The sequence below is a fragment of the Falco peregrinus genome, chromosome 10 (genome assembly GCF_023634155.1).
Source record: "Falco peregrinus isolate bFalPer1 chromosome 10, bFalPer1.pri, whole genome shotgun sequence".
In the NCBI taxonomy this organism is placed as follows: Eukaryota; Metazoa; Chordata; class Aves; order Falconiformes; family Falconidae; genus Falco; species Falco peregrinus.
The window spans coordinates 24,842,238-24,854,708 of NC_073730.1; the positions used below are offsets into that span (position 1 = coordinate 24,842,238).

The window sequence follows — 12,471 nt, forward strand, 5'->3', positions numbered from 1 at the left end:
GCTATTTTAAAGGCAAAATCTGTTGCTTGCAAGTTTTTATTGTGCTAGCAAAGGGTCTACAATTAATAAAAGACCTAAAACTTTCTTTCCAGGTATGTTTTCTTGATGCAATATTGCATGAGGTCTTTCTAAAAATGTATTTATTAACAAAACACTGAAGTAACTTTGAAACATTTTGCGTAAATGAAGGAGGAATTTTCTTTTAAAGTCTTTTTCCCACTGCCTTTGATTCTACTCTGGTCCCACTTCTTTCTGCTAGACTAGAGCTGGTATGTGTTGTCCTGACTGCATAGCGCATTGCTTGCATAGATTGCATCAGCAGAAAATAGCCCAAGCATTGAAGAGGTGTCCTGTAATTTTCTAATTGAGAAAGATTATATTTTTTTAAACTTTGTCAAAATGAAAGTTCTGATGTAATTCAAATACACGGTCTAGGCAACTCAGTAAAAAAAGGGATTAGGCTTTCCTTTTGCAAAAAAGATAAGTGACTTGTGCATTCTCGTCTAGTGCTTGAGGAGACAGGAACATACGGTCTTGCTTTGGGACTGAATGTCCAAACTGAGGTTGAATCAATGACCTAAACGAAGACCCCAGTACCCCTGTATGTTTACAAGAACCTGCATGAAGATCGTCTGACCACATCATGCAGTGACTTTATAATGCTGCTATTTGTTGTTTTTCAGGGATAAGAAGGGAATTTCATTTCTCTTGGAATTTTTTGAGATTGTTCTTTTACGTGTAATTGTCTTGCCAAAGAAATCACCTGTGGCTAAATGGGGTTTAGCTATAACATACGCATGCAATAGAAATCTGCATTACAGCTTGAGTATTTTTTTTTTAAAATGCATGAAGCATGAGTGTTTTTAAAAATTCTTTTGACGTAATATTCTTTCAGTGATGTAGAACAGTGAGTTTATTTCCCTCTCATTTTAAGATAGATGACAAAGATTATTAGTGCGTATCAGTGCCTGAAAATAAAAGGAGCCAGGTCTGGAAAAAACATAAACAGGCATTTATGTCTGGGTGTGCACTGAACTTTTTTCTTAAAATGAGGCTTCATGGGTGTGGATAGTGAGATGAGAAATATTACTGTGAAGATGGCAACAGTTGCGTTTTCTAAAAGCACTAAGCACTATTTCAGACCTGTACCAAACATCCTATTTTATAGGATAAATACATAAATGTACTTTATCTACATGTACCAACCCCACCCCCGCAGTCCTTCCAAAGTAACTTAGAATGGTGAACTGTTCTAATTCAGCTTCACTTTATGGCCAGTTACTGATAATCTGCTGTAAGAAAAGAAAAAAGAAAAAGGAAACTGATGTGAGGAAGAGATGACTTTAACATCCATCCCATCTGCAACAGGACACATTTGTCCATTATGGGACACAAAACGCATGCGAGACTGAAATGAAATCAGAGGCAGAAAAAGCGCTGTGAGACTGAGCTGAATGGGGTTCTGTTTTCATCCTCACCGAGGCGGGTTTTGGAGGTTTTGGTGGTTTCAGGGGGGCAATACTGATTCTCCTCAAAGCAATCATATAGTTCCTCAGTTTTGATGTTGGTAAAAGACCTTCTCTGCAATATCTCCAGGATGTTTTGGCTGTTTTCTCTGAGGGTCATGTTTCTTTGGCTACAATAGGGAAATAACTACTACTGTTATATTGATTGGAGAAGAAAGAGGCCCTAGGTGAGGTTTCTGTGATTGCTGTCTCCTCTGTATTTTGAGTGGACCCCTTGGCTCTGTTCAGATCTGCTGTAGTGGATTTAATTCACCAGCTGTGTCAGGTGATGTGCTAGGCAGTATGCCTTCTGACCAGGTAAAAAAACCAGTCAGCTTTCAGTTGATTCTTGATCTAATACGATTTTTTTCCCCTCAGTTTTAAACTTTTATTTGGAAGACAAGGAACCGCATAAGTCTTTTTCAAAGAAGTTTGAAATGAGCTGATTTCACTTATCTGTTTCAGAAACTCCAATTTTTACACAACTGGTAGCATTTACAAAGCCTTTACTTAATGCAGGAATCTGATGCTCATTGGCTTTATTTTTTCCAAAGTCACTTACTTTTGCTTTTAAAACTTACCCTAGCTGCTTTTTCACAAAGGTCATTGTAAATATGATACCTGATTTATCTGAATAAATTGAGGCTTTAATAAAAACATGAGGTTAAGAGATTTTGGGGGGAGGGGCAGTATGCTTATTTCCCCCAAGAATTAGCCACATTATCCATGACAGTAATTTCCCTTACTTCTTTTCCCCAGAACGGATGGACGCCGCTGGTCCTTGGCCTCCCTTCCTTCATCTGGATATGGAACAAACACTCCCAGTTCAACAGTTTCAGTAAGTGACACAGACTTTTCCAAGCAATTCAGTTTGTACAAATACACCCTAACAAATCAGCTTCTGAGTCTTTACTAAAATATCTGATCTTTCTTCATTGTTTTGCTAACATTATTTAATATACTAATTATTTTTTAAAATTATTTTAATTATTGGTTCTGCTGCTTTTTCTTCCATTTCCCAGCTCCTATCATCTTGCACTTTGCCTGTAGCACTGGTGAAATCCCAGTGCAGCACTTGGCTCAACTGGTCAGTTGAGAGGCACAATGTCTCAGAAGTGGCAGGACTCTAAGTGATAGTGCATAATTACAGGCCAGCTCTCAGCTTTTTTATAACTGCAAAATTAAATTCCTATCTGCTTTCAAGTTCTTAGTATGAAAACCTCTGCTGTCAGGCTAGCAGAAAGAAAAACTGATAATCCACATGTGTTACTCAATTCCAGTAATTTGAACCTAATTGAATTGAAAAACCAGTAATTGAATCCTAATAAAGCTTTTCATTTTCTTACAAGTCATTAGAAAGAGTGGCCACAGTTTGCTTGATTTCTGTACTTTCAAAAGGTTAGTATGTCATTAATACCAGTAAGGTAGCAGCACTGTGTTAACCCTTGTAACTCTCAGATACTTCATACAATGAATCTTATTTTTTAGTTTATGCTAATTAGATGTTGTGATTGTCCACATAACAATCTTGCAAAGCCAAGCATAGGAAAATTAGAAATGTTGAGGCTACCTGTACAAACTTAATGTAACACACTTCTGTATGTGTGTTACGGTGAGTGTCTGCAACTGTGTGGTCACGTATCACTGCCTCTTTCCATAATACTTCTACTAATCGTTTTGTTTTATATATACTATTTAAGGTATGTTCCTAAAAAATTTTAATACTTGCATTAATTAGGACTCAATACTCCATACTATACAAATGTTACACTGAATGCAGTATTGTTGTTCTTGTGTGCTGTTAAGTTCATCCGTAAACTTTCCAGTACCTCTAAAAACACAAATTTATCATCACAGTTTCTTAGGAGATGAGTGTTAAAATCAATCTATATAACAGGAGAAGAATTTGGTGTCAGCAGTTCCCTTTTAGTATAAATTGATATTGAAATTTGATTTTGCAATGTTAATCTCATCTCTGTAGCTTCATGTGTTCAGACACAATCCCACAGACTCTAGTTTGCAAAATTTCCACAATTGTTATCTTTTGTCCTTCAAGACTGTTGGTTTTGAGGGTTGGTTTTGGGGTTTTTTTGTCCACTTATAAGGCAGGTGACTTGGTTTCAGTCTCCTGTGGGAGAGGTCTCGGTATGTGTGTGTACAGATATATGGGCACGAGCACAAAAAATGTGGAAGAAGTTTTTGTCATCAACATGAAAAAGATGCTGCTGGTTTTGCTGCCAAGGAATATTATATATTCAAGCACCTGAGAGCAACTGTTAGAAATGAGCTCTGCTTTTGCCTTCATAGTCTTAGATTAAATCTTCCTGGGTATAAGCCATGGCTAAGTCCTCTTCTGGGTGCAAGTTATGAGAGCATGCAGCAGGTACAGTTACTTTCTGTATGGATGACACCCAAATAGTTTGATCATGGGTAGTCACTGTGAGAGCTTCCAAGATGCCTGTGAAAATGACACCTTTGGAGATCAAACTGCCTGCAGAGTTTTTAAGTCCTTCTTACCTGTGGGTGTGATCAGTAGTTTTTGAAGAGTTTATAGTTTGACCAGCCCTTGGGGAGATGTCCACGAAGAGAGCAAAACTAACAAAACCCCTAACTTTTGGACTTAAAAGTCCTTGCTTTGAAATAGGGGCATTAAAGCTACTTTTAGAAAGTTCTCAGCTTTCTGACATGGGAAAGTAAGTATGTTTGTCTCTTGTTATGTTCCCAGAAATAGCTAGATCATTTTGATTGACGTTTTTCTAGGGGAAAAAACAAACAACCCAAGAAATCTGAGTTAGATATGTCTCACAGAAAGCATCAGTTCAAATGGTGTAAGTATTATAAGTATTGTAAGCAACAGAAAACTGGGTGGTATAATGAGAAGCATGAAGTGATAGTCATACATAGATCTGATTTCACCTTCCTGCAGGAAACAGGTTAAAACCTGTCATTCCAAGACTTTTTTTCTCTGAATGGCCAAGTCTCTCACCTCTTATTCTTTTGCTGGTTCAGCGTTACAGTCTCAGAAAGACATTGAAATGGGCTGTTTAGTAAGCAGTGATGCAATTCTTGCTATTAAACTTAATATTACATTTCTAATCCAATACTACTTATTATTTTTCTGTAACAATACTATTATCATAGTATTTCGTAGATCAGAATTAATTTGAATTTATCTGAGTAACACCTCTGAAGTTGATAAGCAGTATTATTCCTGCATAGACTTTAAAACTGAAGTAAGAGGTACTCAAGGGGCTTGTCAAAAGGGCACAATGAATTAGTGCCACAGATGTGAGTTTAGAATTTTGGGCTTCCATTTGGTGTGATCAGTCCTCAAGGTTCCATTTCTTTTTCAAGCAAGGTAGAAGGAAGCTGGTAGATGTTCCTTCTGTTGTATGTGTCAGTAGGAAATGAAATATCAAGAAGAGTGTCAGTTCTGTGTTCAGCTGGGCTTAGTTTCTGTATGGCAGTTAGAGCTGACCTGCATCTCTGTGGTCATAGCTGCTCTACCAACCAACCAGCTGAAAAAACCAAGACATTCACCTAATCTAAACTCAGTGGAAGCCTGTAGATACTGCTTTATTTTTTGCTTCCAAATGAAGGGCGACGCTTTTAAAAAATACGCATTTACTCTTTTCGTACAAATCATGAAGACCAGATACAGATCATCAGACCAACACCGAAAAAGCTGGAGAAGACCTTCTTTCAGGTTACATGAACATAGAACAGTCAGTTGAATGGACTAATACATACTACTTTTAAACATCTAATCTGCTATTCATTTTCTAGATGCAGAGTTAATATATAGGCTACGGTAGTATTAGCTTGAATTTTTTTACTGAAGAAGAGTATCTGCATCTGTAATTAAGACACCAGGGGGATGTTTGTGTTAGTCTGTTTAGTCTGCTGCAAATTGAACACAGTGATGTGATTATTTAAAGATCAATACTTCAGAAGTGTTTCACTTTGCTTTCACGCTTTTTCAATGAAAGGCTGTACACCTTAAGACTGCTAGAGAAGCCCTTGGCCAAGGGAAGTTAGTTTCTCATAATGGTCTTTTTCTTCAGGGCTTTCTTTAATTATTCTCTGGAATTACAAACTTTGTGATCCAATTGCTTTATTGCTTTTAGGGAGAGAAAGTGGAGGGAGTTTTTGTTGGGTCATCCATGAGTTGACTAGCATTGCTTCCCCAGTGATACTACTGTTGAGAGACATAAAGTTTTTACTGCTTTTTCTAGACTACCAGTTTTGATTTCCCCACCCCGCCCACCCCCCAGGCCCCCCAACTCTAGTAACTATGTGCTAACCTTCCTTAATGTGGTAGTTGTAGTTTAATTTTGTTTTGAATAAGACATGTATTTGTAATGCCAGTACTAGAGTACCCACTAATGCAGGTTTGTAAGACACTGTCTGTAGCGCTTCCTGCTCTGTTGCAGGATCTGTGTTATTCATCATGAATGGGATGTCAGCTGACATGTACCTTTTCTTTGAAAACTTGATGTTTTTTCATAGGCAGGTACTTCCTGCGTCTTGTATTGTGTAAAACGCAAAGGAAGACATCAGAGAAGGCTCTGAAAGTCAAACAGGGCTTGCGTTATTCTGTACTACAGGGAGAGAACCTTTCCTGTATTTGGCATAAGTAATGTGCACAGCAGAACAGTTGTGGGCGTAGGGGCTATCAAATACCCAGATTCTGTCTTGGCTTCAGTGTGGATTAGACCAGTGTAAGCTGATACACCATCTGGATAATCATCACTGTGTGGACACTGTGATGGAGATGACTTCCCAACATGATCCCTGCACCTAGACCTGCCTGAAGAAAAACATTGGAAGTGGTGGCTTCTGGTTCGAGCCACACTTGGGGAGTTTTTGCATGTCCCAAGGCTTTGAAGGGGGTTCTTTTCTGTAAATACCTCTGTGCAGTGCAAAGGGAGTGGATCTAGGGTCTGTTGCCAATTATATTTCTGTCAAAGAATATGATCGTTAGGTCTGTAAGTTCTCACATTCAGATCTCCATCTCAGGTTTGGCTAAGACCGTGCTAGGATCTGCAACAATCTGATTAGTTTTAATGCAGTTCAAGTGTAGCTCTTCTTGATAAATTTGGATGTACCTATTTTAGGTGATTTCAGAGTATTTTCTCTTTGCTATCAACATTACAAACATGCAGGACTTGATGAAAAGCCTTGTCAGCATTTGGCTTTCATTGCTTGGTCATACTGCTTAGCTCTCTTTTCCAAAACCCATCAACAGCAAGTAAGTCTAGAAAAGCATGCTAGGCGGGTTAATTCTTTGGTCATACAGGTTGTATGACCTGTATAGTTCCCTCCTACCAATACTTCTGGTACTAGGATGTGGTGCTTTCCAGTTTGGGTGAGGGTCATTGTAGCAAAAGGGAAAGTTTTTCCACTGGAACAGTGTACCTGATTAATTTCATCAGATCAATGTTCCAGTTCCAACCTTAGAACTTAGATTAGGATGATGTTTTTAATAGGCCCACTGGTGTTATTCAGTGCTACTCTGGTTATTCAGCACTTATTTCTTTTTTTCTTTTCTTTTCAAATAGTTTTTTTAATTTGTCCTTACACAATACATTTTATAATATATTTCTAATATATTTTCTATTGTAAAATGGAAAGGGGCATTGAAAAATCACACAAGAAAAAATGCATTCACTAGTTGAACTACAGCTTTTTCCCTTAGTACATCCAATACTAGATTTTATTAACACTTCCCACAAATACTTGCTTTAATCTCAGGTTTCTTGAGGTTCAAAAATTAACAGTTTCATATCCAGCATTATCATAGGACGTGTCATAAATGCATCAATTTATTTAAAGATTAATAAGCTGTTTATAACAAGAAACTGTTAATCTTACAACTCTGCAAAGACAGCTACTTCCAATTTATTATTGCCTACTTGGTTAGAGAAAAAGCCTGACAGATAAAGGAAGGGAGAAATAAAATCCTGATCATTTACAATAACAATTTCCGATGAGAGCCAATAATCAGCAAAACCTCTCATGTCTACACAGCTCCATAGCATTCTGCATGCCAGTGAAACTCCTGAGCTAAGAGAGCATGAGGGAAAAGGAAAGAAAGTTGCTCACCACTCCAGGAACCTCCTTGTCCTTCCCAGAGTAGCTCTGGTACTCACGTACCTTCTTTTCTGTCTCCCGATAGTAAATTACCTGCATGATCAGCTGTAATGGTTCCCTAGCCTTCTCCCGAAGTTTTCCTGATCTCACCAGCTCTGTCATTGTATGTAAGGGTTGGCTTAGCCTAATGAGAACAATAAAAAGAGGCACCTGGTCTGATAAATAGCTTTCTTTTCCGCTGGAGTGTGCAGTGTCTGGCAGAATCCGTTCCTCTTCCATTCATTAGCTGACCCCTATGCATGCGTTTAGTGCATTTCTTTTCTGTATTTTTTTCTGTACTCAGTCATCATGCTCATCTCAGGAGAAGCTGCACCAGCTGCCCTTTCAGCCCACGGCAGATGAACTTCATTTCCTGACAAAGCATTTCAGTACTGAGAGCATCACTGATGAGGAAGGGCGTCATTCTCCAGCCTTGAGGCCTCGATCTCGCAGTCTCAGGTGAGCTTCAGCTTGTTTGTTGAATTTTTAAGATGTTAGGCATGTGTTGCATTTCTATGTGTGTTTTCAGATCTAAGAATAGTCATTTGTAGTTGCTTTGTTACATGTTTTTGAAATTGTTTTAATCAACTTTTAACCCACCTCACCTAATCAGTAAGGATATATTTGTTTTACATTTGATGCTGAGTTTTGGGCTGTGAAATGATTAGCATAATCTGCTTTTGTATCTTCACAATAACTCTATGAAAACATGATCCGCAAGCATCTTGGACTAAATCTATAGGATGTAGATTTCCTTTAGTGAAGTTTCTTCTCAAAACCTTGCTGCATTAATATAAGGAAGTGGTTGACAGTCACTGTTAATAACTTTTCTAGCAGTGTTTCTGAAGGGGTGTGAAAACTAGAGGAGATAACGTCAAAACATTAAATCAAATTGCACCCAAGAGCAATTTTGTCATAATGCTGAAATATTTCTCCTGCATTAACAGTTGAGTAATTTTTACTATCGCTTCAAAGAACTGGTGGTTCAAAGATAACTATCCAGGGGTTATTTCCTTGTGCGGTTGGTTTTTCCATACTTAAACCAGAATCAACTCGAACTTCATCTTTCACAGAACTACAGAATGACTGAGGTTGGAAAGGACCTCTGGAGGTCATCTTGTCCAAACCCCTGCTCGAGCAGATCGCCCAGGTTCATGTCCAGACGGCTTTTGAGTATCTCCAACGGCAGAGATTCCACAAACTTTCTGGGCAATCTTTCTTGCAGGTCTCTTAACAATTATGTGGAGTAAATCCACAAACATTTTGTATCATGGCAAAAGCCTTAAGTTCTGCCACGCATTTTGTGCTGGACCAAGTTAGTGAAAGTCTAGAGATGCGTACCTCTAGACACAGCATCTTATGAAAGAAAAAGATTTTATACAAGCGGGGAACAAGGAGGTGAGGTCTCCCTTCTGCATCTCACCTGAGGGTATCAAAGGTGGATATCACCTTTAAATTAATGGACAAGATTCAGAAACTCTGCCAGCTGGAAATACTGAATCAGTGTGCCCAGCTCAGGACCTTGGCTGGGGTTTGTAATAGGAGGAAGGGAAACAGGCCAAGATAACAAAAAAATCCATGGTGAGTATCATGTCATGGCAGAGCTGACCTTTCATGATTATTTGTAATTATTTGTATGTTCTAAACTTCAGTGCAGGCTGCATGGTATTTGCATATGGACCTACTAAGTGTAGTTACACAGTAATCTACAGAAGTAGGTAAGTACTGTGGGTAGTAGCACACTTAGCCTGTGATCTCTTTGCACATTGCCATGTAGTAAAGGACTAGTTACGTGACTTGTACTAAATCTCTTCAAACAATAGTCCTGCTTCAGTCCTCTTGCTGTCACTCTTAACGCTGACTATTGCTGAGTTGTAATTGTAGTAGTACTAATTCTTTATAGATAAGTCAGCTACTATAGGTAGACAACACGTCACTAAAGTAATTACTGTTCTTTCTAACACAGACATATTAGTGTTAGCATAATGAAGTATAAGACACTCTTGTTAATGCAAGAACGATAAAAACAATAAAATGAAGAGCCCAGTTTTATTTTTTTCCTTGTTAATATGGAAACTGGATATGTCAATCCAACCACTTGGAGAAACGTTTGCAGGCATGTATACCCTCTTTGACGGAGGGTAGCATGTCCTTGTAAACAAACAAGTACTAAAATATGTGAAGACCAGACCTCATTTATTGCGCGGGTTGCTTATTTATTTGCTGACATGATAGTTAGCTCACTTGGTGAGAGGATGTTTTTACTTACTTAAAAAATGAAAAAACAAAATCTGAGCAGTTAATGTGCTGAAAATTAAGCAGAAATTTCCTTAAAATGTAATATTCTCCTAAGCATTTAGTGCTCTTGCTTGATCAACTTTAGTAGTGGTCTTGCTTGATCAGCTTTAGTGAAAAGCAGATGAACAAAATACATCAGACATTTTCCTTAATTGGTGGTCATAGCTTTATAATTTAAAAGATGGTCTGATATTTATGATAGTCGATTGATAACACGTATACTTTTCTCATCTTTTATGACTGCAGCCTTACATCTCTCTTTATGAGAGAGGAACTGATATTTTGACCTGCCATTGTCAAATGCTGCAACTGTTGATTTTGAGGGTCTGAGTAACCCAAGATTTTTGAGAAGCCTCAGACGATCCTTTTATGCTTCTAGATGGAGGAGAATATTGCCTAGGTGTAACTTTTGGAAAAATCTACTACTTTGACTACAAGTGTACCATTTCCTTATACCAACTGCAAATGTTCTGTTCATACAGAGCAGTCTTAATGATCAAAGTGAATAAAAAAAGTAACGAACATACAGTCATGGGGGGTAGTGTTGGCTGATTTACGCTGACAAGTTGGTAGCACCTCTGCTCTCGAGGTGTTCTGTCAGCATGGCATACTCATCACATATGCAAATTTCTACACCAAAGAAATGGCACTGGTTGTTTCCGAGATGCTTTTCTATGCGGGGGAAGGAGGTAGCCCAAGACCAATTTTGGAATCCAAAATATGACACACTTATAAAGCTGGTTGCTAAAGCTAGGAACTGTTCTTTCGTCTGTCTTCAATAGATCCACTACTCACACGCTAAATGAAAGAACATATTCCCATGTAACCCACCTGGTTTTTTGGTACTTACAGTGTGTCTTCAGTAGAAGAGAATATTTTGGTATTACCTGCCAGAGAAGTAGTTCCTAAATACCATCTCTCAACAGTTCTCTTCATTTTTTATTTTTATTTTTTTTTGTAATGCAAATTCTTCAAGTTCTTCAGGCGACTGACCCAACAGAGAGATGCCCAGGCTACATTCACTTTGTTCAGAACAATCCTGGGCTTTGCCTGAAGAAGGTCTTTTCTCACAGAAGTAAATTGCATGGAGAGAGTGTGTTCTTGCACTAAACTTGGCATTGGTACTCTTTTTAAGTTAGGGCGATGCTGCCCTCCATCTTTTTCCAGTTCTTTTTAGTTGTCATCCTTTAGTGGTTGCTAACGTGGGAATGTGTGGAGAATGTCAGAGATAAAAGTAGAGTTAACTAATAACGACTTCTTCAGGAGCTGCCTTTGTGCAGTCACTCAGCCCACCAATCTGCCCATTTTTCTTGATCTCTTTTCGTGTTTCAGAATAATGTTGTCTAGGGAAAAAGGGTTGAAGATTGTAGCTGTGAATTTTTATATAGTTGAAGAAGATGAGATCATCCTTAATCAAATATGCTCCTTCATCTCTTTGATGGGTAGTGCTTTCTAAATGCAGTCCTCCAACCTGACTTTTGACATGCTAGATCCTGCCATTAAGAATATACAGAGACAACTCCTAGAAAATGCCAGTTGCCAAAAAAGGCTTCTGACAGTAAAATACCCAAGATGGGAAGAAGGAATAGGTGTGAAACCACACCAGTGGCCCACATAGTCAGTTTTTATCTTAAAAATTGATCGTGCAGGTTGTGGATCTCACTGCACTTAAGCGTCAGCTTTAAGCACTTGAGTAATCTTGGTGGTTTCATCACTTCATGCTGCTGCTTTCAGAAAGTGCCGTCTGCTACAGGCTGCGGAGGAGCAGGTGGTGCTCCCGGCAGAGCGGGGATTCATGCAGCCAGCCATGGATTTGCCAGAGAAGGATAGTAGTTTTATATTCTGAAGTATAAGGCATTTATTTCTTATGAAAATACGTTCTAACTAACACATAATCTTGGTCTCTGTTTTCTCTCTCAAGACAGTGAGTTCTATGAACTTGATTTTTAAAAGTTCTTCAAAGTAATTGGTTTTAAAGTAATCAACTTTTGGTTTCACTCACCATCTTTATGGTTTTCTATTATGAGGAAAACTGGGTATTCTTATTTGCCCTCTGTATTGCTCGTTACTTTAACTTTCGAGTGTTTTCTGTCTAAAGCAGTCTCAGTCTTTTTTGGCATACATGAAAAAAACTGAAGTATTAGAAAGAGCTAGTTGCAGACCTTGTGTAAATCTGTAGAAAAAACTCATTAGTCCTTACTTTCAAAGAGATTGATCGAAATGTATTCCCTTTCCCTTAATGCTCTCTCATATATATGCATATTTAATATAATTATTACTTATGAATCGATTATTTATAAATGTAACACCACCACCCCTTACATTCATAAGAATGTCATTCCTAGTATAAAGAAGGGCTGAACTGGAACACAGTTCAGTGATACAAAACTAATCACAAGTAGCATTTGTCTGCAGACTAAATGTAGCTGAAGTTCAGTGTTTGTTAGAGTGAATAAAAAAAATCAAAAGGTATGTAAACAAACTCAGAGTGACTTTTCAAAGTGCTCAGTGAGGAAGACTCGTTACTGTTCTATAA

The 12,471-nt window shown here is 38.2% G+C and overlaps 1 protein-coding gene across 13 annotated transcripts in view; it reads left to right on the forward strand.

Moving 5' to 3' along the window:
- MAST2 (microtubule associated serine/threonine kinase 2) overlaps positions 1-12,471 on the forward strand; it is a 194,335-nt gene that overhangs the window by 134,473 nt on the left and 47,391 nt on the right. For all 13 annotated transcript variants that reach the window (XM_055815125.1, XM_055815132.1, XM_055815126.1 and 10 more), the window contains 2 exons: positions 2,265-2,343; positions 7,942-8,096. In XM_055815125.1, coding sequence (XP_055671100.1) covers positions 2,265-2,343; positions 7,942-8,096 — 234 coding nt within the window. The remainder of the gene's footprint in view (positions 1-2,264; positions 2,344-7,941; positions 8,097-12,471) is intronic.